The sequence below is a fragment of the Ursus americanus genome, chromosome 9, assembly GCF_024610735.1.
Source record: "Ursus americanus isolate L20-20 chromosome 9, mUrsAme1.1.p, whole genome shotgun sequence".
Classification (NCBI taxonomy): domain Eukaryota; kingdom Metazoa; phylum Chordata; class Mammalia; order Carnivora; family Ursidae; genus Ursus; species Ursus americanus.
In genome coordinates this window covers 35,930,945-35,958,401 of record NC_142135.1, presented here as the reverse complement: position 1 = coordinate 35,958,401, position 27,457 = coordinate 35,930,945, and the positions used below count along the sequence as shown (strand labels likewise).

General features: G+C 38.6%; 1 protein-coding gene across 7 annotated transcripts in view; it reads left to right on the top strand.

The window, feature by feature from the left end:
* The window catches only part of VPS13B (vacuolar protein sorting 13 homolog B), a 760,370-nt gene that overhangs the window by 683,169 nt on the left and 49,744 nt on the right, over positions 1 to 27,457 (top strand). For all 7 annotated transcript variants that reach the window (XM_087864704.1, XM_087864702.1, XM_087864703.1 and 4 more), the window contains 5 exons: positions 16,083 to 16,238; positions 24,934 to 25,197; positions 25,882 to 25,965; positions 26,143 to 26,318; positions 26,807 to 26,977. In XM_087864704.1, the coding sequence (XP_087720830.1) occupies positions 16,083 to 16,238; positions 24,934 to 25,197; positions 25,882 to 25,965; positions 26,143 to 26,318; positions 26,807 to 26,977 (851 nt within the window). The remainder of the gene's footprint in view (positions 1 to 16,082; positions 16,239 to 24,933; positions 25,198 to 25,881; positions 25,966 to 26,142; positions 26,319 to 26,806; positions 26,978 to 27,457) is intronic.

The window sequence follows — 27,457 nt, the reverse complement described above, 5'->3', positions numbered from 1 at the left end:
GCTGCCAGTCCCAGTCAGTAGTAAGTCAGAGCCCTCAGCCTATAGCCACGGGGGAATACATTCTCCCAACAACCTGAGTGTACTTGGAAGCGGATTCTTCCCTGCTTGGACTCCTGACCCACAGACAGAGTGATGGTAAATGTGTGTTCTTTTAAGCTGCTAAATTTGTGGCAATTTGTCGTTCAGTGATAGAAATATAATACAACATGACAGAGAAAAAAAGTCAGTACACTTGAAGATAGATCAGTAGGAATCATCCGGTCTGAAGGAGAGCGAGAGAAAAAGATTCAAAAAAAATGAATCGAACTGCAGAGACCTGTGGGACAATTTCAAAAGGTCTAATATATGAGTAATTGCAATCCAAGAATGAGAGGAGAGTGAGATAGTGGGGCCAAAAAAATTAAATAAGCCCAAAGAACTTCCCAAGTTTTTGAAAGATAGAAATTTGCGGACCCAAGAAGCTCAGAAAACTCCAAACAGACATTTCAAAGAAACTCATACTCAAGCACCTCATGATGAAACTACTAAAAAACAAAGAGAAAGAGGAAATCTTGAGGATTAGCTGGAGGGAAACTGTAGGAGAAACCATTGGAATCCTATGAACTTCTCTTTGGGTATCAAGGAGGCTAGAAGAGAAGGTTTACACTGGAAGTGATCTGTTTGGAAGCTATTTGGGAGTTACAATCACCAGGATTTGGTTGCTGGTCATGAAAGAGAAGGGCCTAGTTTGACTCTGAGGTTTCAGACTTAGGGGACAAGTTGGCAGTGTTGCTGTTGGCCCAAGACAGGGAACTGATGGTGGTTTAGGGACAGAGGATGGAATGCGATATGAGAGCACAACAGTGTAATTCTAAAATCTGTTTTGGACACATTGAGTTTTGGGTTATTTGGGAGGGCAGAAAGGATGATATATTAGAAAAAACAGATTTGAAGCCATAAATGCTTAAGTTTCACTCCTAAGCCTTGTTAGCTATGTAAGATTGGAAAAGTTTCTTAATTCCTTGGAGCCTTAGCTGCTGCTTCTGCAAAATCAAGAGATTTTTGTGACTGTCCCATGTAATAACATTTATAAAGGGCCTAGTGAAGAACTCAGCTCTCTATTATCAAAGGTTCCTTTCCTTCCTTTTTTCCTTTCTAACCAGACATCCACTTGGCCATGTAGGGGAGGTGAATTGAATGGAAGAGTCAGAATATCAAAAGAATAGTCTGGCCTAAGAGGTAAAAATTGGGTCTATCATCAGTGCCTAGGTAGCAGTAGGAATAGATCAGAATGCCCAAGGAGGCATGGCTAAGAGAAGAGGACCTCGTTAGTTACCTTTTACGTTAGAATAATGTACAGCATTGGTGTACAGGCACAGGATGGCTACTGCAGACACTCCCATTCATAAAAGGAGAAAAAGGGAGACCCATCAATTACTGATCCATAAAAATTCTAACATCCAACCAGGTAAGTGTCAGAAGTTTCTCGATGAGTAATCGTTCATACTCCTGCTCAGGAATAATTGTCCATGGCTCATGGCTTTGGACTCTTGGCTCAAGCCTCTGAGTCATCCATCCTTTTTCATGAAAAGTGTCCTTTGTTTGCACTTCATTGTTTAGCCTGCTTTTTATCGGTAGAATTTTGAAGAATCACAGGCCTCTTTACCGTCTTATACTGTCTTTGTCTCTTTCAGTCTAAATTGGCAGTGTTTCTGCCAATATAATTCTTTAAACAACTTTGTGGGGCTCTTGTTAATCTTACTGAGGTTTGCTGCAGTGGGCAAAATCACGTATCTCTTCAAGATAATTCCTTCTCTGCTTTGGGATTTGCTCACACTGCTGAGAGTCTTAGAAGCCTTATTGTTTGAGTAGTTTCCTGAGACACCGGTTTAGATCTTTCTGAGATACTAACAAAGGATTTTCTCCTTAGCTTCATCCCTAAACCGGCTTTCCTGGCCATGTCCTGTATTTGATCTTTGCCTAGAAACCATTTCTTGATTTTAGCATCATTTGCCATCTGGAAGCCTAGAAATGTTGAAAACTAGCAAGTACTGGCTCCTTTTAATCTAACAGCCTACTCCAAAGCCCCTTGCATTTTTAGGCTTTTGTTATAGTAAGCACCCCACTCGGAGATAACAAAATCTATATTAGTCACATATTTCTGTTTAATAAATTACCCGAAAACCCAAGTAGCTAATACAACAAACATTTTTTTTATCTCCATTTCATTAGCCAAGAATTTTGGGAGTGGTTGAACTGGGTAGTTGTAGCCCAGAGTCTCTGAGAAGACTGCAGTCAAGACATCAGCTGGAACTGTAGTCATCTAAAGGCTTGACTGGGCTGGAGGATCCATTTCCAAAATGGCTCACTCACATGGCTCTTGGCAGGAGGACTTGGCTCTTTGCTACAAGGATCTCTCCATAGAGTTGGTTGAGTATTCTCATGACATAGCCACTGCCTTCCCCAGATCGAGTGATCCAAGATAGAACAAGACAGAAGCCATAGTGTCTTTTATGACCTAAGCTCAGAAGTCATTCATTGTCATTTCTTTGATATCCTAGTGGTTACACAGATCAGCCCTATTCAGCGTGGGAGGGGACTATGCAAAGGCACAAATAACAAAAGACAGGGATCACTGGTGCGATCTTGGAAGTGGGCTGCCATGAGGAATAATAGTAGAATGTAGGGCTTAGGCTAAGAAACAGGATCCACTGAAAGGGATAAGAGGTATGAGGAAAACTAAGACATAACAGGAAAAGTAGGACATGCGGTGTTCTAAAAGCCAAGAAAGGAGAATATCTAGAGGGGCAGAATTATCAGATGCCATACAGAGATTGAATAAGACAAGAACTGAAGAATTGTATTTGGCAACTGAGAGGTCATTAATGGCTTAAGGAAAGTCTTTTCATGGCAAAATATGGATAGAAGCCAAATTGAAATGGGTTGAAAGTGAACAGAAGGTGAGGAAATGGAGAGAATCAGCATTTTTTTTTTTTTATCTTGACTGGGTGTTAACTAGAGAAAGCTGCAGGATCAAGCCAGGGTTTTAAATGGAAGAAATGTAGGCATGTTTTATATGGAAGCAATAGTAGCAAAGGTTGACATGCAGAAGAGAGGGGAAAATGATTAATGGCATAAAGTCTTAGAAGGGGGGGAAGAGAAAGGAATCCAGATCATAGGTAGAAGGATTGACCCTGGGTGGGAGGAAGTTCTGCTGGTATCTGCACAGCTCGCTTGTGGTCCAACATGGCCTCACCTACATATGTGGTAGTTGGCAGGATGTTGGCCAGGGTACTCTTGGTTCTCTTCCATGTGACTGCCCCAGCAGACTAGCCCAGACAGGAAAGCCAGAGCAGAAACTACAAAGCCTGTTGAGCCTAAGCTCAGAGCTCACATAGTATCTCCTGCCACCTTCTCTTGGGCAGAGCAAGTCACAGGGTTAGGCCAGATCCAAAGAATAAGGAACTAGGTATTAGCGCTCACTGAGAGTTGCTGAGAGAATTTGTGGCCATTTGCAACTTACCACAAAAGTTCCTCTGACTTTGAAATAAGAGAGAGAGAATAAGGATGAGTGTGAATGCATATGAGGTCATAATGGGTATTTGCTGAAAGTAAAAAGAAAGAAAAAAAGAGTAGGAGCCTTTAAAAAAAGGAATTTTCCACAGTATCTAATCCTGTAGCCTGCTCATATAAGGCATTTGGTAAATGTTCACTGAATAAATAAATGTTTTCATTACTTACAATGTTTCTGACATTTCTCAAGAACGTAGACTTAAAAGCTTAATTATTTTAACAATATGAAAATTACAAACTTTTTCAAAATAAGGTCCTCTGATCTCCGAATGTATGCTTCTGTATACTGTCAGTGAAGTTGGGCTTTTAATTGAGTGGCTCCTGGTCTCCCACACCTCCTCCCCTTTGACCTCCCAATGGCCACTAATGAAAACTATGACAAAAGTAGATGACTACAGGAGGGAACTGACAGTATTCTCCAAATGAGAGCACCTTTCAGGTCCACGTGCATGTCCAACTCTTCCCAATTTATTCTTTTAATTTTTCAGTAAACTCTATACCATGCATGGGGCTCGAACTCATGACCCTGAGATCAAGAGTTGCATGCTCTACCAACTGAGCCAGCCAAGCGTCCCCAACTCTTCCCAATTTAACTGTGAAAAAAATCTTACTGTTTGTCATAAACTAAAAGTACATTGTATAGTTACCAAATATTAGCGATTTCAAGTAAATCATTTCAAGTTAACTTTGCCACACATTATCTCCTTCTCTAACCATGGAAGTAGATTCCCAGAAGCCTCCAGTATCACCCTAGCTGTGTAGGGCACAGCTGTCTGCAACTAGCAATTCCATGTGGGGAGGAAGGATTGTATGCCTTTGCTCCCCAGTGGCAGTAACAAGCTTCTTTTTACTGTTGCTGACATTCAGATAGCTAAAATCAACAGTGAGGTAAACACTTCTTGGGACCATCTGGCAAGGATTTTAATCCCAAATATTCTGTAAACACTGACTCCATTTGAGTACCCGGAACCTACTGTCCGGTCACCACTGACTGCATCTTTATTTCAGTTTTAGGCAGTAATTGAAAGAGCAAGGCAGTAGACTGTAGACTCTGTCCCTTCACCTTTCTTTCTCAAATATTTCAGTTTTGTGAGAGATTCCATGAGATTTGCATTCTCTGTGGAAGCTTAGAGGGCCTTGTGAAGTAACCAATAGAGGTAAATTGGGCCCTAACACTTTTCGTTAGTAAGTATCTAGAAGCTAGAGCATATTAGGAATTTCTTCATTTTCTATTGGGAAATGCATTCACTCTAAATGAGAGGCAGAGGTTTGGGCTGAGTTTTATTTTTCCTGTATTTTTCAAAGTTTCTTTGTAAAAATGATTTGCAGTATGACCTAGTTAAAACTTTTAAAGTTTGACCAGAAATGGCAAAGATAGGATTGTGATAGGGCACTTTATTCAGTCCCAGGGCTGATTTCTGGAGTTTTCTACAAGCCAGCATGAAAAAGAACAACTGGGGATTATTTCAGCTGTGAAGCACCCAGAGGAATGACTGCTGGTGCTGCTAATGGTCTCTCTGTCCCTCCTCTGGCAATAAATTTTAGATATTGAAATATAGCTCTGGAGGAAAATGTACTGAAGATTCCTTAAGCTTTTTACAAGACACTCAAAGGCTTTTCACAAGCCCGTGCTCTGGAAATGTGAATTCTTCGTGTCTAAACATAAAGGTCCTTTACTGAACTAGTTTTAAATGTGAATTTTCATACAGAGTACTTGGAGAAAGGGAATGCAGCTGGACCATTAAAGCGTGGTATTTTGCCATTTTTAAGTAATGGGAAATACTGATTAACAATGTTATAAAGATTTCAGCATACATAATGTGATTGTCTCTAATCATAACCTATTAGCACAAGTCTGTAACAAAAGCATTAACCCTGTTAAAGACAATGGCACACCTATTATACTGTGGTACTTTTTAATTATTTCCATACTGAACAGGATATTGAAGAGCTTATTATCTAAAGGTCAGAATAATGCCCAAGACATGGCCAAGCCCAATGAGTGTCAGATGCATGGAATGTTGGATGACTTCATAGTTATGAAATTATTTCATTTCTCATGATAATTCCTGACTTGCCAAGTTAGTGAATTTTAAGAACTCTGAGAGCAGATTTTAAGATAAATGTGAAATAATCCATACTTTTGGAGTCAGGGACTTCCCTTCAGGCATTAGTTCATATTTGACTTGCTTGACTTACACTTGGGGATAAAATGAGTTAGGACAAGGTCTTAGATACCACATTCCCTTACTGGGAAAGAAAACCAACTTGCACAACTTTGGCTCATGTTTCTTGTTATACAGGCACTGAGAAGCAGCGGTTGCCATGAAATACTTTATTTAACCTTTACAAAAATGTTTTCTTAGTATGGCAAGGCAGTTTAGTTAAATGAAAATAAATAACTATAAAAATTTTGGATTTCTTTTATATCCATCTGTTGACTTCTTTTTTTTCTAATTAAAAATTAGGGGTAACAATTATAATTGTCTAAATTGCCATGATAACTAAAAATAAAGATTGCATCAAACTGTTTTATCCTTTCTTAGGACACGTGTTGGCATGTCTTCTATTTTACACTAAAGTAAATTTTGCTGAATGATGAATGTTACATTTGAGAACAATTTAAAAGAAAGTTTTTTAGGTTAGGTTTCTCTATTGTTTATATTTGTATTTAGTCAAAATTTATTTTCAAACAAAGAGAGTTCGGCTCACAAACGCAGAATATTTTTCCAAACCTAAATGACTGTTAAACAGTATCTCTTGTTTCTTATCTTGTTGGTTTCCATTTCTCAGCTCACCTAAATTATTCTTTATTATTTCTATCCAACATGCTCTTTTCTCTTCCACTGAAGAGCTGGGTCCAACCAAGAGCATGGCGACCATCAGCTATCATCCTGTGAAAAGACTGTGTCTACACAGCACCAAAATCTCCTGGCTGTTGGTGCAACTCAATTAAGCAATTGAAGTTGTTATTTTACTTAATTAGTTTAAAAGAAAATAGGAATTATTTCATATTTTATGGACAAACCATCCTTTTCTGTATTCACACATACACAAACATATCACATTTTTCTGAATTTTCACTTTTCAACTCTTTGTGGCTATTATCGGGGTGAACCGTCTCAGAGACTCACACAATTCTGGATGTGAGGCAGCCATTAGTATCATGTCTTTTCAGTCACATATCATTTAAATATAGGGAAGTCCACACTCTTCAGAAACATGAAAACAATATATGTGTAATGCTGAAATGATCTCTTTAAAACCTACATGTCGTTTCATACTTTTTTTACTATGTGCCTTTATATCTGATTTTATGAATCTTATGTCCCAAAAATTATGCATAAAATTATATTTTAATATAAGAGAACTTGCTCATGAAATCTTCTTGCAAAAATATTTTTGAAGTATATATTTTTTGCTAATTTAGATAATTTGGGTTTAGGTAATTTTTTAGCAAAGAATACACATGAAGCATCCCATTGTTTAGTAGACAATGTATATGTCAGAAGTACCGCAATTATTCATCCTACTCTTACTTCTTTTTTAACTTCTTTTTCTCTAAGTATGTAATTTTTAGCCAGAGACTGAGCAGAGACTGATGCCTGAACGGTGAAAAATCATAAATAAATTTTTGAATTTGGATTTCTGTTTAGAATTACTTGTAGGGGCACCTGGGTGGCACAGCGGTTAAGCGCCTGCCTTCGGCTTAGGGCGTGATCCCGGCATTATGGGATCGAGCCCCACATCGGGCTCCTCTGCTATGAGCCTGCTTCTTCCTCTCCCACTCCCCCTGCTTGTGTTCCCTCTCTCGCTGGCTGTCTCTATCTCTGTCAAATAAATAAATAAAATCTTTAAAAAAAAAATAGAATTACTTGTAAAATATAAATCTTTTCTAATTTCAGATAGATTCTATGATTTGCTCATAGATATGTTGAAACATGGATTAAGCCTTAATGTTTGCTAGAAAGTGTGACATTGAACATCCTATTTACCCATGGAAATTCAAATAATTTACCATAAGCTATATGATGGAAGGACGCAATGCATGGTTTGAAAGCTATAGAGCCCTTTAGATGGAGGATATGATAGAATTATTTCTTTTTTTATATTTATTGTGTATATGTCTTCTTTCATACCTGTGACATTTTCTGTCCTATTTCTTTACATATTTGTCTTTAACTCTAAAGGTTTTCAATTTCTTTTCCATAGTAGTTATTCATACTAGCTCTACTTCCATCAGTGTAAATCATTATTCTGCAAACGCATTTTTTAGGTTTTCCTGTATTCATTGTTTTACCTAATTACCTTTTTGTATCACCTATTTATTTTAACCTCAGGCTGTTTTCTATTTATGCCAGACTGTTCCTTCCTCTCAGTGGTTTTCTACAGTTTTAAAGAAATCATGTATTTTTGCACAGTTTAAAGACCAAAAACTTTCCTGATAGTCTTTTCCTGAATTCCGCAACAGGGCGTTTATGGTAATTACTCTCTTCCCCTCACTTTTTAAGATGATACTCTCTTCCCTTTGCTTTGTAATATTTTCTCAGAGGTCATATGGCTTATTTTCAGTGTTTGTTAGTGATTATATGTATGGATTGTCTTTGGCTAGACTCCGTTATCACTTGAGGAATGATGAGGTTGTCATTCTCCTTGCCAGCTGCAGGGCCGAATGACAAAGGCAGTTCCTTTCTCATTTCCCATTTTCTAGCAGGCATGTCCTAATATTTCTCAGCTATACAAAGGCGACACCTTCTCCTGCATCTTTTCATGCTTCTCTGATACCCCAAACTGTCACACTTTATGAAAAACTACAGTTCCCCTTGTTGGCAGCTGTTTTTGTTGTTCCTGACTCTTTCTTCCACAGTCATGTTTGTCTCGTGCTGACCTCTCATAAAATACAGCGGAGTATGGCCACAGTCTGTTTCTCCCTGGGAGTTACCATCTCTGTATAGATGTAGAAAGAGCAGGACATCAAACAGCCTGAGAAACTGCCAGTTGTTTTCTGTCCGTGTCTCTAAGGCTCCGGTCCCTGGTGTTTACTGATGACTGATGCCCGGAGGGGAAGTGGCAGCTACTGACCAAGAATTCACTGCCTCTTTAGCCCTTTCCGCACGACTCTCTCGTGGGCAGGTCCTCTTCCTAACCTCCCGTCTCCTCACCCCAAGAAGCTGCACATGCTTCTGGCTGTGCAAGAGCAAGACCTGGCTTCCTAAAACGATGATTTTTGTTCCAGTATGACTCTTTCCTTTCCAGGATCAGAATTCAGTAGTTCCCTTTGGGTTAGGATCAAAGCTAGTAGAGGATTGTAAGCCGATGAGTTCATACTATAAAGTTAATTTTCCAAATTACATTGACAAGAAGTAGGACAAGAAGTTGTTTGTTTGCAAAAATGGTTTTAAGCTATAGCTTGCTACTTTTAGGACCTGTCCCTGTTTGCACTGCACTCAGTGTGCTTTGTAGACATTAATTTTGTGCAGGAAGAACCACTCCAAGTTAGGCTGTCTCCTGCTTTTGTTTATCAGAAGCAACAGTCCTGTATATCTGTTATTTACTCTATTTCAACATGCTTTTTCATGTTATTTCTTTGGGTAACTAAATACGTCCTCTGGTCAAACTCCCCAAACAGAATACCTCTGGAGTCCTACAACAATTTTTCCTTCCTCTCATAAAATTTTGCAGCATAATTTTTCTTGTTAAATATCTATTTCTCCCACTCTGTTGTGAGAATTTCCAATGCAAGTAATGTGTCTCGTTCATCTCTGTATCCATGTGTAGCTTAGTTCGTTGGCTTATGGTAAACATTTAATGGATGTAGATCCTAAAAATATTTGCTATATTGGAAAGAAAAAAAAAAAAAACCTATTGCCCTAGGGGAAAAAGCTCAAGTAATTACATTAAACTGCTCCAAGGATCATGTAAGTAGTAGAGCAAACCAGACCTTATAGAAGGAGCTCGAAGGCTACAGAGATGAACTGACCATCGTGTCACCCTTTTAGCAAAGCGCCAGCAGTGCGAATGAGAAAGCTGTGACACCGACTAGGACAGAGGGGGAGACTTCAGGCAGGAAGCTGAATTTGAGTTACTAAAATAGAAATGTGTCATTTCTTTTCCCTTAAAATACAGGCTCTGTATGCTTTCTATTAGACATTTTTCTTTTTAATAACATTAATGTTTATCTGATTGCAAAATAATACATATTTATAGTACGACATTTGGAAATTACATAAAAGCACACCAAACACATACACAAAGGAATACTTAAAACACACAACCCCAAGATAACCACTGTTAGCATTCTGGCACATTTCTAGCCATTTTCTCCCCTAGAAACAGCCACAACTACTTTTTCTTCATTTTACAAAAATGGAATGTATACTGCACAGATCTTTTTATAATGTGCTTTTTTCCCTATTAATCTCCTGCTAATATTCTCAATGCTTTTTCATGCTGTGATTATTTTCTTCAGTAGTTGGAGAGGATTCTACAATCTAAGTATGATTAAGCACACCAGACTCGGTACCGCTTACTCTGAGAAAGCACACCTGAGTTCAGATCTTATCCCATGCCCTCCCAGCACCGAGGCTCTGAGCAGCTGGCTCAGCCTCTCTGGGACTCCGTTTGCTTTTTCATCTGTAAAATGGAACAAGAGTACCTACCTCGTGAGATTGTGTTAAAGAATAAATGAGAAGATCTATAAAAATCACTGGGACCAATGTTCAGCACATAGTACGTGTCTAATAAATGATAGCCCTTAATGTTTTTACAATATTTTTATTTCATCGGTTTCCTAGCAGTGCCTAATTTTTATTATTAAAACAATGCTGGAATAAGCTTACATCTAGGTAAATCTTTGCACATATGTATAATTATCACCCTATGAGAAATTCCTATGTAGAATTGATGAGTCAGTATCTGAAACTCAGGTTTTTGACAAGGACTACCCTCCAGCTACAGTTTTCATTCTAACGGATGTGTGGTGAGTGTGCCAGGGTTCCCTTTTTCATAAAGGGTTGTTTTAGGCTGAATGCACAGTATTTGCGGCCTTCATTGAATTTAGTCGTAAGGGACAACCTACAAGCAGTCCCACTGGTGGAAGAGCAAGCTACCCAGTGCTTGTGTGATGATGGAGGGGCCTCTGTTATACCACCTCCTGGACCATCGATTTGGAAAGCTTTCTTTCTCTTTCTCCTTTTTCTTCCAAACTACCCTGCATCAAAGAGTCCAAGTTATCCACTAGAAAATAAGTGAATATGATTTATTTCCATGTTTCTCATTCCTTACTCGTGAGATTATGTTCTATCAATAAATGTAAAAGAATATAGAGGGTTCTGAGAGTTCCGGTATTGAATCAGGGTGACACCAGCCATTAGCCATTATCTAGAGAGTTTTCCACTTGGTTTTTTAGCATTACGTCAGATGCTCTGAACATCCTGAAATTTAACTGCCTTGAAAAAACAGTAATGAGCAACATATTTCATTTTATTTTTATGTTAATTTATTGGTACGACATGTACTATCAGTTCTGTTGCACATTCCAAACAAGCAGTTAAACTTTGATCTATGTAATTTGATCTGTAGCTTTCCAGATATTATTTTAGATAGACAAGAATTTTAAAAAATATTTTAACTTAATTTTCATTCAAAATGCTCGCCTATCCTATCATTTGAGATCTACTTTATGCTTTAATATCACTATTGCAGTGTCTGAATTATGGATCTGAGGGATTACATTGATTTGTAGTTTAATCTGGTATCATCACCCATGTAAAGCACATCTCCTGTATTGAAAGGTCATTCAAAAACTTGGAAGGGGGGGTAAACAGAAGGGGGAATGAACCACGAGAGACTATGGACTCTGGGAAACAAACTGAGGACTTCAGAGGGGAGGGGGGTGGGGGACTGGGATAGGCCGGTGATGGGTAGTAAGGAGGGCACGTATTGCATGGTGCATTGGGTGTTATAACGCAAGTAATGAATCATGGAACTTTCCATCAAAAACTTGGGATGTACTGTATGGTGACTAATATAACATAATAAAAAATTATTATATAAAAAAACCTTGGAATTGTTTTTAAGAGTACACTTATCTTGATAAGCCCTGAATAATACCTGTAACTGTTGAATGACTGTATTGTACACCTGAAATGATTATAACACAGTCTATTAACCGCACTGAAATTAAAATTTTAAAAATAGAGAGACAAAAAGAAAAATGTTTTAAAAATAGGAATTATTTCTAAATATTTTTATTTGATACTGAATTTTATGATATTTTATGTGCAGATATCCCCACTAAAAATTTTTATGTCTACTTTAGGTTATTTTTCAGTAATCCTCAATCATTTATTTATTCAACAAATATGTATTGAATGCCTACTATGGACTAGGCTCTTGGGATATAGTGATAAGTTTAGAAGTTTAAAAAATACACATGATGCTTAACCTTTAATATATGTATATATATTAACATGTACTGTTAATATATATTGTTAAATATATTAACATATATTTAATAAGTTATTTCACTTGGATTGAATGTTAATTTTTTAGAACACCTAAAATTTCTACCAAGAATATAATGGATTGGGAAGAGTTTTGAAGTTATTTCAATTTTCAGTTTCTTCTTAGAACATTACATATTACTGTATAGTAAATTATTATAAAATGCAAAAGTGTAAGTGAATCTGAAGACAGATTTTTTTATTTGTGATTATTTGGGTAGCAATCATCTTGATAACAGTTTTCGAATGAATAGTGAAATAAAGTTCACAGACCACTATCTTGTACCTTCATTTATATTTAAGATACAATTTTTAAAATGTGGCCATCCCCTTTTCTTTCTCGTCCTTGGTGTACCCTGTTTTCCTAGATTTCATCTTCTTTTTCTTTCCTCTGTAACTGATTCAGGAATTCTCCCTTTGGAGGTGACTGTGGGTGGTCCTGAGAGCTGACCCCAGCCCCCTGATCAGTAATTCAGTTTTAACTTCTATTTTGTATTGAAAAAAAATGAGAGAGAGCTGCATATGCTCCCATTTGAGATCTTCAGTGGAAAAACTGAATTTAGTCTGGCTGCCCTGGGGGGTGTTGGGGCTGCTGGAAAAAAAGAAAATGTAGCCCCTTGGGCCCTTCCAACAAGTGTGGCCACTGTACAACCTGCCTTATTGCTTAGTTTCAGTTCCGATTGAGAAGTTCAAACAAGAGTGGTTCCTATTTTGACTTTTTTCCCCCGATGGAAAGTATTAGACACTAGCTAAGTAGGCCAAAAAGAATGAAAAGCCTGAATAGAAAAGATGGTAGAGGAAGTGAGTCAGTAAGGGAAACTTAATAGGGAAAAGGGAAAGAAAATTTCCAAGTTGATAAGAGAACATAAAAATACCAGGGGCTCCAGGCAACAAAGAATAGCAAATTTTTGGCTAAGGCCATTGCTTCATCTCTCCCACGTTTGCAGGTTTCTGGTCCACCTTGCCTCTCCTCCTGACTATTGCAGTTGCCCTCCTTCTTCCACACACCACTCTCTTACCCTCCTTCCAACACATAGCTCCCCTATACAGAAGGCTTCAGTGGCCACCTGCTAATTCTTCAATAAAGCACAAATTCCTCGCTTAGTAAATCAGTGCTGGCCACGACCTAGATCTCCCTGTCTGACCTTATCCCTCACTCCTGTTTTTCATGTTCCCTTTTCTCCAGCCATTCAAGACTATTAACTTTGCCCCCAAGCATACCTTCTGGCTTTCACATCTCACCTTGTCACTTAGGCCCAGAAAAGAATGGTCATCTTTGCCAGTTGAAATTCTATGGTAACTCTGAGCCCCAACTGCTTCACGAAGCTCTCCTGATCGCCACAGCCTAGAACAAGCCCTCCTTTCTCTAGACTCCTGAACCGTGTTTTATCTTTCCTAATGCCTCTTCTTATTTATTTATGCATGCTTTATTTTCCCTGTAAGATTGTAAGCCCCTTGCAGGACAAAAGACACAGCTCTTCCTCCTTACTTCCTCCACAGTGGCTAGCATATCAGATTCCTTATAGTACCCGAGTAAAGAAATCTATCGGAGGAATGACAGAGAGAAATCGCATTAGGGTCAAGTAGTCTAACACGAATTTCACATTTTTATGCCTGATTTTATAGACCCTTCAGCATAGGAAAAAAAATAGATATATGAGTATTTGTTTTTAAATGGAGACTGTTCAGTACCTGGAGCTGTGAAATTTAGTCATTTGGTTCAACAGAACAGAACTTCCCCACTCGGTGGATGTCCATGAGTATCAGCACTGCTGTCTAGTGCCCGAAGCAGTCTCACCATGGGAAGAAGGACCGAAAGAGTGCTGGGCCTTCTCAGGTCCTTTCTGTAGGTTTTCTCTCTTCAAAATGCAATTCCTTCCCTAAGAAATGATATATATCGAATAGCTCTTTAGATGCTTTGAACAGTCGACCAAACATTACAAATATTCTACTAGTGGTGCATGTGGGGAGAAGTGTTATGTTTTTCTCCCACCTAGCTTTTCTGTGTGAACTAAATCCAGACGTATCTGGATTTTCATAATTCAAAGCAAATATCTACGCCAACATTTTGAGAACATGGAGCTGCCAAGCGAAACCCAACAGCATATTCCTTGGTGACACTCCGTCAGTTGAAGCTGGGTACACACAGAGGGAGCCGCTACCTAAAGCTGAGCTCGTATGCAAATGCGAACACTCCTCAATTCCAATTACATTGTGTACATTGAACCCTTCTTCAGAGGCTGTGGAATTTTCAGGAAAAATATAGCCGAGCTTGACCTTCGGTACCTTGCCTCATTATTTTTTTGTCATTTCCAGCTACTAGTCTCTCCAAAGAAAACAACTTTCCTACTTCTTTTAGTTTTGTGTGTGCCCTGAGCTTTATTCCCAATTGCTGCTACAAAAAAACTGAAATGGTTCCAAGCACCACTATTGTTTTTCTTTTTTTTTCTCTGTAACTAATATTTAAAGATCAAAGATAACTCTGGTACTTTTATGTTGTAGAGTGTATATAAGACCAAATTTTCCCTAAAGGTACTTGCTGTCCAGGATTTTTTCTTTTCTTTTCTTTTCTTTTTTCTTTTCTTTTCTTTTCTTTTCTTTTCTTTTTTCTTTTCTTTTCTTTTCTTTTCTTCTCTTTTCTTTCTTTCTTTCTTTCTTTCTTTCTGTTTCTTAGCTCTCTTTTCTAGAAGTCATCTGAATGGTAGCTTTTGGATTTCACAGGATCACTGGCAGTAGCATGGAGGAAGGACTGGAGTGGGGCCACATGAAAAGCAGGGAGATGAGTTAGGAGGTTTTTAAAAAAATATTTCATTAAGGTATTTTAAAACAAACCGAAAAAAGCCCCTCCCTTAACTTTCCACCAAAACCATATTGTGATGACTAGTGACCTTGGGAAATGTTTTAATTTAGGCACTTTCTAAAGGTTCCTTCTAATGCTAAAGCTGAAAAATAATCTTCCCATCAAAAGACTTTTATTATTATGACAATTCCCATGTAAATTTTTAATGCATTTATTTTAAGGGCCTATTATGATAGTTCTTATACAATGTTTTTATAGTTTTATTCATTATTTTAATTGGGAAAATGTTTCATATGATCAGCCTTTGGTTTGTTCTTTTAAAAAATTGTAGATGATATGAAGGAAAATAGTGATTTGTATATTATATAAATGTTCTACCTAAAATGTCTATTCTAAGTAATTGTATAGAACGCTGTTTATTTTCTTTAAAACATATATCCTAAAAAAGCAGTAATTATTATGTTGTTTGGATACTTGTTCAGTTAAACTGATTTTCTTCGGTGCATTTAGGAAGTAGGAGTGGAAATAGAAAATATTTGATGATCATGAAAGAAATCTAAATATTACTACATGTGGCAATACTGTGTGAATAAATATGAATGTGACTCAGGAGACTCATTTGGTAAACGTTACAATAAATAAGTGGCTAGCAAAAAATAGAACAAAGACATTTTCTTCTACATTCAAATTGTCGAAGGTAGTTCTAATACGATATATGTGATCTCATAAAGAGAGTCTATTGAATGAACTGCATCCTCGAATTGCTGTTTTGCTCTTTATCAAGAGAAAAAAAGAAGGAATGGCAATTTAGGGTCAAAAATAATGCCACAAATGAAATTTTGCTTTAATTACTGTCTAGCCGTAAGAAGGAATAAACTATCAGCCAAGACCAATGTTCTTTGATCTCACATTTCAACCTTCTTGTCCTCCAGATGAATGAAATGGTCTTTTCTCAAATGTTCAACAGGCCTTTTACCATTTGATAGGACAATTATTTTTAAGAAGGTTTAAAATGTGATCTGGAAAACCACATTGACTCTCTGTGGCATATTTGCTATTCTTAGCCTGGTTGAATAAGCTGGAAGTGGGTGAATAATGCAGGTTAGAAAGAAAACAGATGCTAAATATTACAAATAGGAAGGTTTTCCAGCAATGAGACTTTCATTTTAGGACTAGATTTTTGTTGGCACTTTTGGCATTATGACGATTATTGTTTTTCTCTCCAGCTGTTACACATCTGTATTGAAGGTTGGGGCAATTGGCGCTGGTCAGAGCCCTTCAGTGTGGACCACGCAGGGACGTTTATTAGAACTATTCAGTACAAGGGTCGGACTGCTTCCCTCGTCATCAAGGTTCGGCAACTCAGTGGGGTGCAAAAACAGGTGAGTTCCGTGTGTTCGTGACCCAGACAGCTCTTAATTATTTCACGCACTTAAAGAATGAAAGTAATTAATAACGAAAAACCCACAGCGGTATGCCTGCGTGTGCTTGCTACTACCCTGCACGTGAGAACTTCATACATGCTTGTCGATGATCCTGAGGATGATGATGGCTTCAAACCCTTTGTCCCACATCTTTTACAAGAGCTGCTAACGAGCAGTAAAATTTACTGATTTTACTTTCACCTCTTCTCCCTGTCACCACCTACCTTCTGGTAGAGGTGCTAATGAGCTGTGAAATAGCCAAAGGCCTTTATTAAGAAGGAAAAGAAGCACCGGGTGTTGGGGACTCTGGATAATCCAACAGTGGATAACCAGGAGTTGGTTCTCAAACATGTAAGAATAATCTTCGAGAAAGTGTTGTGATACCTCCCATGACAGAGTGGGCCTGGGTCTCCAGCAAGCTTTCTTTTCCTAGGAGTTAATATTAACTGCAGTAAAAATTCACTACAGTCTAACTCTTGGCATATAAAACCTCAGCTCTCAGCACATATTTTTACGTATTTTATAAAACTTCCTCTTGGCTGTTTTTGAAGTTCTAAGACTGCAAAGGGGAAAAAAGTATCTGACACTTTTTTTGTGTTCTTAAGATGTGAAAATGTGGTTTTTAAAAGATGTTTTTCAAGCATGGCGCATATGACAAGAGTAGAAAGAAAAAAAGGAAGTATTAAAATCTGAAAACTGGCTTCACTGCACACATCATAACTGGATTTGTCATAAGAGTTTTAATGTATACATCTGCATCTGGATTGTAACAGGCTATCCAGAGCTTGTGTGAATGGAGGACATGATAGAAACAGCCCTCAGTCCCTGGAAAAGGAAAAGGGGAGCTTTTCTTATCAAGCGACATGGGCTAGTCCATTGCCATGTGCCAGGGGGTAGACAGGAAGCAAGTGGTGAGGTGAACAGTAGGACCTGTACCATATACGTTCTTGGTCTGCACCTAATCAGGGAGCTGGTCTTCATGTTCTCATTATCGTGGACAACAGAGGTGGAAAGAATATAGCAGAAGAATCTTCCCAGTGAACTGACTGTTCCTCAAGTATTGATTGATTGCGTACAGTGGAACAGAGTGAAATGAAAGGCACTAACTATGTGATATAATCTTTGCTCTTAAATTGCAAATTTATGTAAACCCAACAGTGTGTACAACTGACAGTAAGTATGAAGGGAATTTAGAGGTTTCACTAAGAAGATATGACTCGAGTTGGGCTTTGGAAAATAGAATTTGGATTAAGAGAGGACATTCCAAGTAGGCAGTGTAACATAAAGATAGGAATATGGGACAAATGGGTCTTACTGGGACTCATGATGGGGCCAGCCTAGCTGAGCGTGAGCTTTGAGCTACAAAGTCATAAGGACAAGACATGTCACTGACTTTCATCTGCCCTCAGAACTGTCTTCCTTGGATATGCTCTCAGTAACTATCTGCCCAATTAATACATTCTGATTTTCTGGTTCTGTCACTCATGGTCTTTCAAGAATGCCTTATCCACCTTGCCATTCACCAGCAGTCCTGGGAAATGGTCATTCAGCATCCATTTGAATAATCCAGATGATAAGACGCTCATTTCCTCACCTGGCAGCCCTTTCCATAATTGGTTACTTCCAGCTCTAAATGAAGCTCTTTCCTAATTTTGAGCCCAAATCTCTCACCATTCAGCCAGTTTTTACCACTCATCAGAACTTGTGAGATGTACACAACAACTTATGGTGAGGACTAAGTTATCTCTTCTCTGTATTACAGTCCTTCAAAAACACAAGGGAAGCTGGGATGTTTCCCCTTAGCTTCCTTTTCCTTAGGCCAGTGATTCTCAAACTCGCATGTACATCAGTATCACCTAGAGGGCTTGTTAAAACATAGATTGCTGGGCCCCACCCTCCGAGTTCCAGATTCAGCAGGTCTTGGGTGTAACATGATAATTCTCAGGTGATACTGATGCTGCTGGTCCAGGGGTCACACTTTGACCACCATGGCTCTGGTCCAAACTTTCCCAATTCATTCAGCTCTTTTGTATATGGTTGCTAGAACAGTTACCAATTAATGGAATGGCAGGGTCACTCCATGGAGAAATGGTTCTCATGGTATATCATTGGTTGTTAAGATCATAGCCACTCTGGCTGTGTATTTCCTTGCTAGCTGTGTGAACTTCAGGCTATTTAACCTCTTTGTGAATCAATTTCCTGATCTGTGAAATGGGGATAGTAATACTGCCTTTGCACAAAGTTAGTGTGAGAATTAAATGAATTTGTATATCTGAAGTGCTTAACAATAGTGCCTGGCCCACTGTCATAACTCAATCCATAGTTACAATAATGAAATATTCCCAAGCATGCAGGACATTGGTTGGACTTTGTCATGTTACAGTAGTGTCTTCTTCTGGGGCGCCTGGGTGGTTTAGTCGGTTAAGCCTCTGACTTTGGCTCAGGTCATGATCTCAGATCCTGCCTGGGATGGACCCTGCCTCCAGCCCCACGCTCAGCGGGAAATCTGCCTCCCCTCTCCCTCCCCCCCTCTGCCCCTCCTCTCATTGGTGTGTGCATGCTCTCTCTCTTCTCTCAACTAAATAAATAAAATCCTTAAAAAAAGGGGCGCCTGGGTGGCGCAGTCGTTAAGCATCTGCCTTCGGCTCAGCGTGATCCCGGCGTTATGGGATCGAGCCCCACATCAGGCTCCTCCGCTATGAGCCTGCTTCTTCCTCTCCCACTCCCCCTGCTTGTGTTTCCTCTCTCGCTGGCTGTCTCTCTCTCTGTCAAATAAATAAATAAAATCTTTAAAAAAAAATCCTTAAAAAAAAAAAAAAGATAGTGCCTCCTTCTTGCATAGATATTATGTGCCTTCACGGAATAATATGAAGTTTCAGGGATAAATTAATATATACGGTGTTCCTGGTCAGATACTACACATTGCAACAGTATGCCGTAAATCAGAAAGGTTGGCCATGAAAAGTACCTTTTTAAAAAATTCTCACAAAATGTTACTTACCTTTTTTTTTTCCCTGACTATAAGAGATTTCCTAGCCCTATCTTAGGCAAGTTTCTTAACCTTTCTGTGCGTCATATTCCTTTTGCAAAAGAAAGGACCCAGTAAATATTAGTTCACTGTTGTTGTTTTTATGTTCACTATTTTAAAATATTTCTGAAAACACAGAGAAGTCTCAAGTAGAAAAGAAAATTACCCATATTTCTGCCACCCAAAGATAAATACTGTTACTACTTCAGTGTATCTTTTCTACTCTTTTTTTCTATGCAGATACTTTTTAACCAACTTGAGATCTGGTTATAATTAGTTTTTCAACTTGTTTTTTTCACTTAACATTATATGATGCTTATCTTCTCATGTTATCTACAATTCCTGAACTATCTTCTTAATGGTTGCATAATAATTTGCCATATGGTATGTTGAAACACATTTAGACATCCCCTCGTTGCTGCACTTTTAGATAATTTCCAATTTGTTGCCATAATAAATCCTTAAATAAATATCTGTGTATGTACATATGTATGTCCAAATGTCTGTGTCTGTCCTTAAAATAATTTGCTATAAAATTTAATTACCTGAGCAAAGGATGTGAATGTTTTTGTGGTACTTGATACATCTTCCCAGACTGAAAAGATGTACTTTATTCTTTAACCAAAATTCATTGTTTTGTGTCGCCAGATTCTTGTTAGGGCTACATTAAATCCTTTAAATAACTGAACATATAGATTTATCGCAACCATCTACTGACTCTCTGAGTTTTTCAAACTATTAGCATTTCTTAAAAATCTTAACGTAAAGTGGGATTCAAATCAGACTAACAAAAAATTTTCCATACATTAGAAATTCAAGGAATCCTTTGAATCATTCTGTTAATGTCAAATATATAGATTTTAAGGCATCTGGTGACAAATCTCATTTCAGGATTTCCAAATGTTATTTGCACCATTGGATGTTTTGTAATTATTTTCTGCAGGGACTCCCTCTCACACTTTTCTCTGCTTGTATCCTATTAAATAAATGATCTTATTAAAAAAAAAAAAAAGTAGGATGTAGCCAGACAGAAAAGGACTTTGCAGAAAACAATACTGGAAGCATAAGCCACCCTCCCATTGCATTTAGCTTTTTGAAAGAAGTGCCATCTTCTCCCACGGGAACTGGCAAAGTCCATTTTCCATTCCCACTGTCATGGAAAACACACACATACACACACGAAATTTATACTTTGTGTTTTAGCATTTATAATCATAGCCGAATGAGATTGGGCTCGAAATTAGGGCCATTTTAAACACTTAGCAGAATAGTGAAAAGTGGGACACAGAAACAGCAATCCGTTTAAACCTAGGAGGAAGCAAATGGAAAATGGTTTATACTGAACCCAGGTCATACTGAAAGATTCAGCAGACCACCAACTTCAGAACAACTGTGCATATATCAAAGTTGTGAAAAACCTTCCTAGTCTTTCAGTTGGGTTTAATGTTTTATTGTCAGGGTAGATTAACTAAAATTCAGATTAGCTCCTGTTAAAGTACATCAGAGACACAGGATTTCCTCAATTAGCCAGGTTGGGAAGGAAGATAGGAATCAAGGTTTCAGAAGATTCTGCTTCGTGGATTCCTGCCTCTCTCACATCTTGGCTTCTTCCTTCTACCCCACCTGGGCCAGGAAATTTGCAATAAACCACAGCTGCCTAATTTCCAAGCCCCATTTGGGGAGGTGAGTGTGTGCAGCTCCCTGATGTACCTTAGCTACATTAACACGCCCCTGGGTAATGGAGAATTGGCTAATGCACTCCTGAACAATGAGGCTTGGTTATCTGTACCCTGCCTTTCTTATACCCCTGTCATTTCCCCAACTGAATGAAAACTGACCACATACAAAATTTCTCAGGAACTTTGTACATTACACAGTTACCCATGTACACACGTTGACGTCCACGTTTCCCATCCTCTCACTGAGGAAAGCTTTACCACTCTAAAAACGTAAATGTACATATGTACCTATGTATATATATTTGTATCTTTATACATACACTTTTAATCAGGGCTAAGATATCATTTTCCAGTGCATCTGGTGCTCTGGAGTTATTCTTTAATATCACTATTCTTCTTGGCACTGATCTAATAAGAGTTCTGAAACCTGCTAAGTAAAATCATATGTGGAAATCTTCAATACACATCTTTGTGGCTTTGGGGAAAGAGGAGAATTAGTGTGAAACCTGGAAATATGTATTAAAGAGAAACCCTACATTTAAAAAAATTAAGTAGCTGTCTTCAACTGATAAATTAATCTTGAAATTCTAACCATAATTTTCAAAATAAAGGCATTGTAAGTGTTGCCACTTTGAAGAAAAGCAGACATGGCTCTCACTGAACCCTGCGTGGGAGCAGCTATGAAGAACACTGTTCCTAGGAGTAGCCATTTTGGTTTTTCCTTCATCCAAGTAGCCTTCTCTCCCTGGCCACTTTTAAGGGTTTTCTTTTTATCAAATTTGAAAGCCTATTTAACAGGCTTTATAGTTGAAAATGAAACTATAAAAACCCACCAAGAGGATCTTTGTCTTTAGACAAAGTGAGTCCCAGATGGTTGCAGAGATTCTGTGGTTTCTGTGAGAGACAGCAAAATTCTCTCCTAAATCTCATGGGGCCCAAAGGTTCTGAGGCAAGAGCAGCATGCATACATTGCCAGGCCTGGGCACATCAAGAGGAAGAACAGAATTAAATACTGCCTCAGAGCTTTCACATGTTTATTTAAAGTTAGACAATGCTAAGGCCTCATAAGACTTAACCATGAGTGCCTAGTAACCCCTAGCATATGCTAAAGAAAAGCTTGCCTGCTAACTCAGGACTCACGGTTCAGTTGACTTCTGTGTTTGTTATTGAGAAAACATTGTTTTAAAAGATTATAATGGCCAGAGTGCCTACAAGTAATGTATCAATTAAGCACAGCTTGGTTTTTACAGATATGCTCCTTCTAAAGAAAAATCAAAGGAATAGATAGTTAGAAAATAAATGTTTAAGAAAATGCTAAACTTCACTGTTCAACTAATGTATTGAAACAGCAATGACATTTAATTTTTGGTCTATCAATGTAGCGGGTTTGTTTTGGGTAAATAATAGTTCATTCATGAATAATCTTATTTGTGTGTATAAATGATGGTTTATTTAGAGTGATGTTTACAGAGTCCTCTTAACCACATATGAAAATGTATCCATTAAGGTGATTTCAGTTTGAAGTAACAAAATAGGCTTTCAGTCTTCATAGTAAGCTAATGAGACAGATACTATTATTGGTCCTATTTTACATTTATTATCTCATAAGAAGGAATAAAGCAGGTCAGGTGTTGGTTAATTAAGCTACTCGTTGCTGTATCTGTTTCTCTGCTATCCTCTTGGATTTGCCTTTTTTGTCTCAAGGTGGCTACAAAAGCTAGCCATATATATATATATGTGTGTGTGTGTGTGTGTGTGTGTGTGTATATGTGTGTGTATATATATATATGTGTGTGTGTGTGTGTATATATATATATATATATTCTCACCACATCCACTGTGACAGACGAGAAGCAGAGCTTTCTCTTTTCAAATTGTCTCCCTTATCAAGGAGTAAGATCTTTTGCAGAGCCTTTTAGCAGTCTTCCCTTTTCATATTACTAGCCAAAAGTGCCCCGTGTTCACCCCTAAAGTAATCATTGGCAAAAGGAGAATTGGAATTACAAGGGTTAGTTTGTGCCAATTATGACACAGACTCTGGGGGCCATGGAGGTGTTCACCTTCCCTGAGTACTTGGCTGCTTTTTGAGACCTAAACCAAATCAGGGTTATTAATAACCAGGGAAAAGGAGGGACCACCTCTTTGGAATGGAACCAGTGGCATCTGCTGCATTTACATTATGTTGGGCACTCTTTATTCTCTTTTTATAGTTTCTATATTTTCTCAATTAGTAGGTATTAATTTTACGAAAGACAGATCTTCAGAGTGATTATCAACACAGTCTGGGTAACATCGGTCAAGTTATCCAACATCTCCGTGCCTCTGTTTTTCTCCTTGTTAAGATGAGTACTAGTACACCTATTTTATATGGTTGCTGTGAGAATGAAAGAGTTAAATTGTAAAAATGCTTTGTAATAGGATGTGTGCGTGTGTGTGTGTACTCATACGTATGCGTGTGCGTGTACATACATATGTATGCAGAGAAAGGGAGGGAAAGATTTATTTTAAATTGGCTCACACAGTTGTAGAGGCTGAAATAACCCAGAAGAGCAGACATGTAGTTCCAGCCTGAAAGCAAGCAGGTTAAAGACCCAAGAAGAGCTGATGTTTTTTAGTCCATGTCCAAAGGCCAGGAAAGACCAATGTCTCAGTTCAGTCAGGCAGGAGGAGTCCCCTCTCACACAAGCTCTTGTTCTATTCTGGTCTTCAGTTGACAGGACGAGGCCCATCCATTAGGGAGGGCATTCTGCTTTACTCAGTTTACCAATTCAGTCGTTAACCTCATCGAGAAGCACCTTCACAGACACATCCAGAATAATGCTTAGCCAAGTATCTGCAGCCCATGGCCCATTCAAATTGACACATAAAATTAACCATCAGATGTTTAATTCATATTAAACTACATATATATGTAGTTTATATGTAAACTTCAAGTAAAGTACATATATATGGGAGGGGCGTGTGATTATTATTTTTATAATCTGGAAAAAAATATTGCAAATAAGAAAATCCAGTGTGTGAAAGTCCTATGTTTTCCAGTCATGGTGAATATTCATATTACAGAAGGATTCACTGCATAGGAATAAGTTTTGTATTATCTTTTCAATTTCAACCAATTTAAGAGAGATTTCTTAATGCCTACTGTGAACTGTACTCTTAGCTGGATGAAAAATTGGGTGATCCATGAGTTTTTGGATCATTCTGTGTATTTTACAAAGCCACATGCTTCTACTCTATGGGAAAACCTGAATAAAATAAACTGTAATTAGGCATCTGACTGAAAAGTTGTTGGTATTATCAGTTCATAAAGTGATCTCTTATTGCATAAGACTGCAAGAAACCCTTGGAAACCAGCCTTGGAAATAGATAAATCCCCAGTTGGCCTCTCAGCCACCAGAGCTGAAGTCTTGTACTCTGTCCCTGTCCTTTGTGACTGCCAAATCCTGTGGCACCACTGACTGCCACCTCCTGGGAGGTCTCTTCTCTCAGGGCTTCAGCTTCCCCTGGCTTCCGTCCACTCTCCCTTGCCTCTTCTTCTCGGGCCCCTTCTCCGGCTCTTTGCCCCTGAGTCTGCCCCTATGCTGTTGGTCAGTTGCTGGCTTAAGCCTCCACATCTTTTCCAGGTCAACTGTTTTCCATCTGTGCACATTGCAAGGCTTTCGTTCCCTGAGTCCTCTATCACCAGCCCCACCTCACTCCCCAGCACATGCCCAGTATTTCGAGCTGGCTGCGGGCCTGTCCTTTGCCGTAAACTCAACGTGACCAAAGCAAAATCCCTTTCTCCTCCCAAGCCTTTCTTCCTGTGTGCTCTAAATAAGCTCACGGCTTCATGTTCTTTCCGTCAAAACCAACATAGGTAATTCTGTCTGAACAATTAACATGTTACCAGTTCAGGAAAGCTGAATGGATGAAACTTTATTTATTTATTTATTTATTTATCTTTTAGATTATCATCTGTGGAAGACAGATCATCTGTAGTTACTTGTCTCAAAGCATAGAACTAAAAGTCGTTCAGCATTACATTGGTCAAGATGGACAGGCTGTGATTCGAGAACATTTTGACTGCCTCACAGCCAAACGGAAATTGCCTTCGTACATACTAGAAAACAGCGAACTGACAGAGTTGTGTGTGAAGGCCAAAGGAGATGAAGATTGGTCAAGAGACGTATGCTTGGAATCTAAGTCCCCTGAGTACAGCCTTGTCATTCAGGTATGAGAAGTAGGACAATCTGGAATAGAGCAGTTTTAAAATTAAAACTTTCTCATTATGCTCTTATATTCAGTGCAGCACTTTATTTAAAAACTGACCTGCACAGAAGAGGGAGATCTGAAATAAGATGAAAAGACTTTGAATATTGCTTCTCAAACAGTTTCCTCCCATCCCACAACAACACAGCTGTTGTATCAGTTCCAGTAGCTTTTAGAGCCAAGACGCTACCCCTTTCAGGTGGAGGCAAGTTATAGCTTGAGAAAGATCCTGATGCACCAGGGCTTGGGGTGGGGGTGCAGGGGTGGGGTGGGGGGCTGGTATCCTGCCCACTGGAGAATCTTTGCAACGGTCTGTTCCTTTTTTATCTCCTCCTCACGCTCCACCATCATCAGTTTCCTTGCCGTGGAGGACAAATCCTCCCTGCCATTCGCACCCCCAGTCCTGGCTCAGTCTCTCCTCATACCAATGCCTTTGTCTCTAAGAAGGCATTGGCCTCATGGATTCACTGCACATTCACCTTATGCCATAATGAAGTCTGGTTTCGCTTATTCTCTGTTTTTAATGGCTTTTTTCTATAACTTTAAACTGTTTAATCCTCCCAACTGACGTTCTATCTGTGCCTCATTTTGATTAATTAGTAAGCTGCTCAGTATTTAATAGAAGCCTCTTCTACCTCATGCACAGGTGCCGTCTTCAAACAGTTCCATTTTTTATGTCTGGTGCACAGTTTTGACATTAGAACCCAACTCTCAAGTGCAGCAGCGAATGGTGAGTGCTTTCCAACCCAAAAATATGGTATATGACTCTGACCTTTCCTGTTCTGAAATAAATTAAGGTCAGAGTGACCCAGGGAAGAGATTTATTACAAGTTTGTTTCAGCATCAAACAGCTGGAATACTGCAACAAAGCAAATATGAAAGTTGTTCTGTCCTTTTATTTTTATAGATTGTGTTCAGCCCTCTTTTTATCATGAGGAGTCATCTTCCAGACCCCATTATCATACATTTGGAGAAAAGGAGTCTGGGATTGAGTGAAACACAAATTATTCCAGGAAAAGGACAGGAAAAACCACTGCAAAACATAGAACCTGACCTTGTGCATCACCTAACATTTCAAGCAAGGTACTGGAAAAGTCCTTACGTTTTCCTAAGAGAGATTCAGTAGAAAAGCAACCTTGTACTATTGAAGGGGAAGAAGGAGGATAGAATTTTTTGTATGATTCCTTATCTTACGAGAATGTTATTTAAAAATTGCCCTGCCTAGTGTTCTCTTATCCTCTTCAATGTTTTTGGATAAAATTCAGCCTCTTTCATTAAACTTAGATATAAACAAGAAGGATTGGGAAACTTAATTGACACATAATTTCTCTAGTAGAAAAAGAGATGAATAGAGCTCTCACCCAAGCATGTGGGGGGCGGGGACAGGGAGAAGGGGCCCACCCAGATCATCCAAAAACTGTGTCACCAATCCCTAAATCACCAAACATTGACTCAGTGTCACAAAAGGTATTGGTCTATAATACATCTATAGTTCAATTTTTTTTTCAATAAATTTTAGACCACTTTAGAAATCTGATACTTACTCCTATTTTTTCTTTTCCATTTCCTAGAGAAGAAGATGATCCTTCCCACTGTGCTGTTCCCATCTCAACCTCCCTCATTAAGCAAATAGCCACTAAGATACACCCTGGAGGCACAATTAATCAGATCCTTGATGAATTCTATGGGCCAGAAAAGTCCCTTCAACCCATGTGGCCCTATAATAAAAAGGATTCTGACAGGTAATGTTATCCAGCAATTTTTTTCTACAAACATTTCTCAACATTAATAAATAAATGACCATTAACCAAAATGTTAGATACCATAAAAGGGTTTTTAAAGATTTATTTATTTATTTATCTGAGAGAGAGAGAGTAAGAGAGGGCAAGTGAGGGGACAGGCATACAGAAAGGGAGAGAATTTCAAGCAGACTCCCCGCTGAGCATGGAGTCTGACCCAGGGCTCGATCCTAGGACTCTGAGATCTGAGCCGTAATCAAGAGTTGCTACTTAACTAACTGAGCCACCCAAGCACCCCAAAAGGTGTTTTAAAAAGAAGATATTTGCATGTATCTATCAGATTCTGACCTTTTATCGTCTGGGTAGATGTATTTTATGGACTGCTGTACTCATAATCTAGAACGTAATTGCATGAGAAGTTTCTCCTGAATGCACATTCGGCATTGGGTGATTCTGGTGTGAAGAGGTGTCATACAAGAGCGT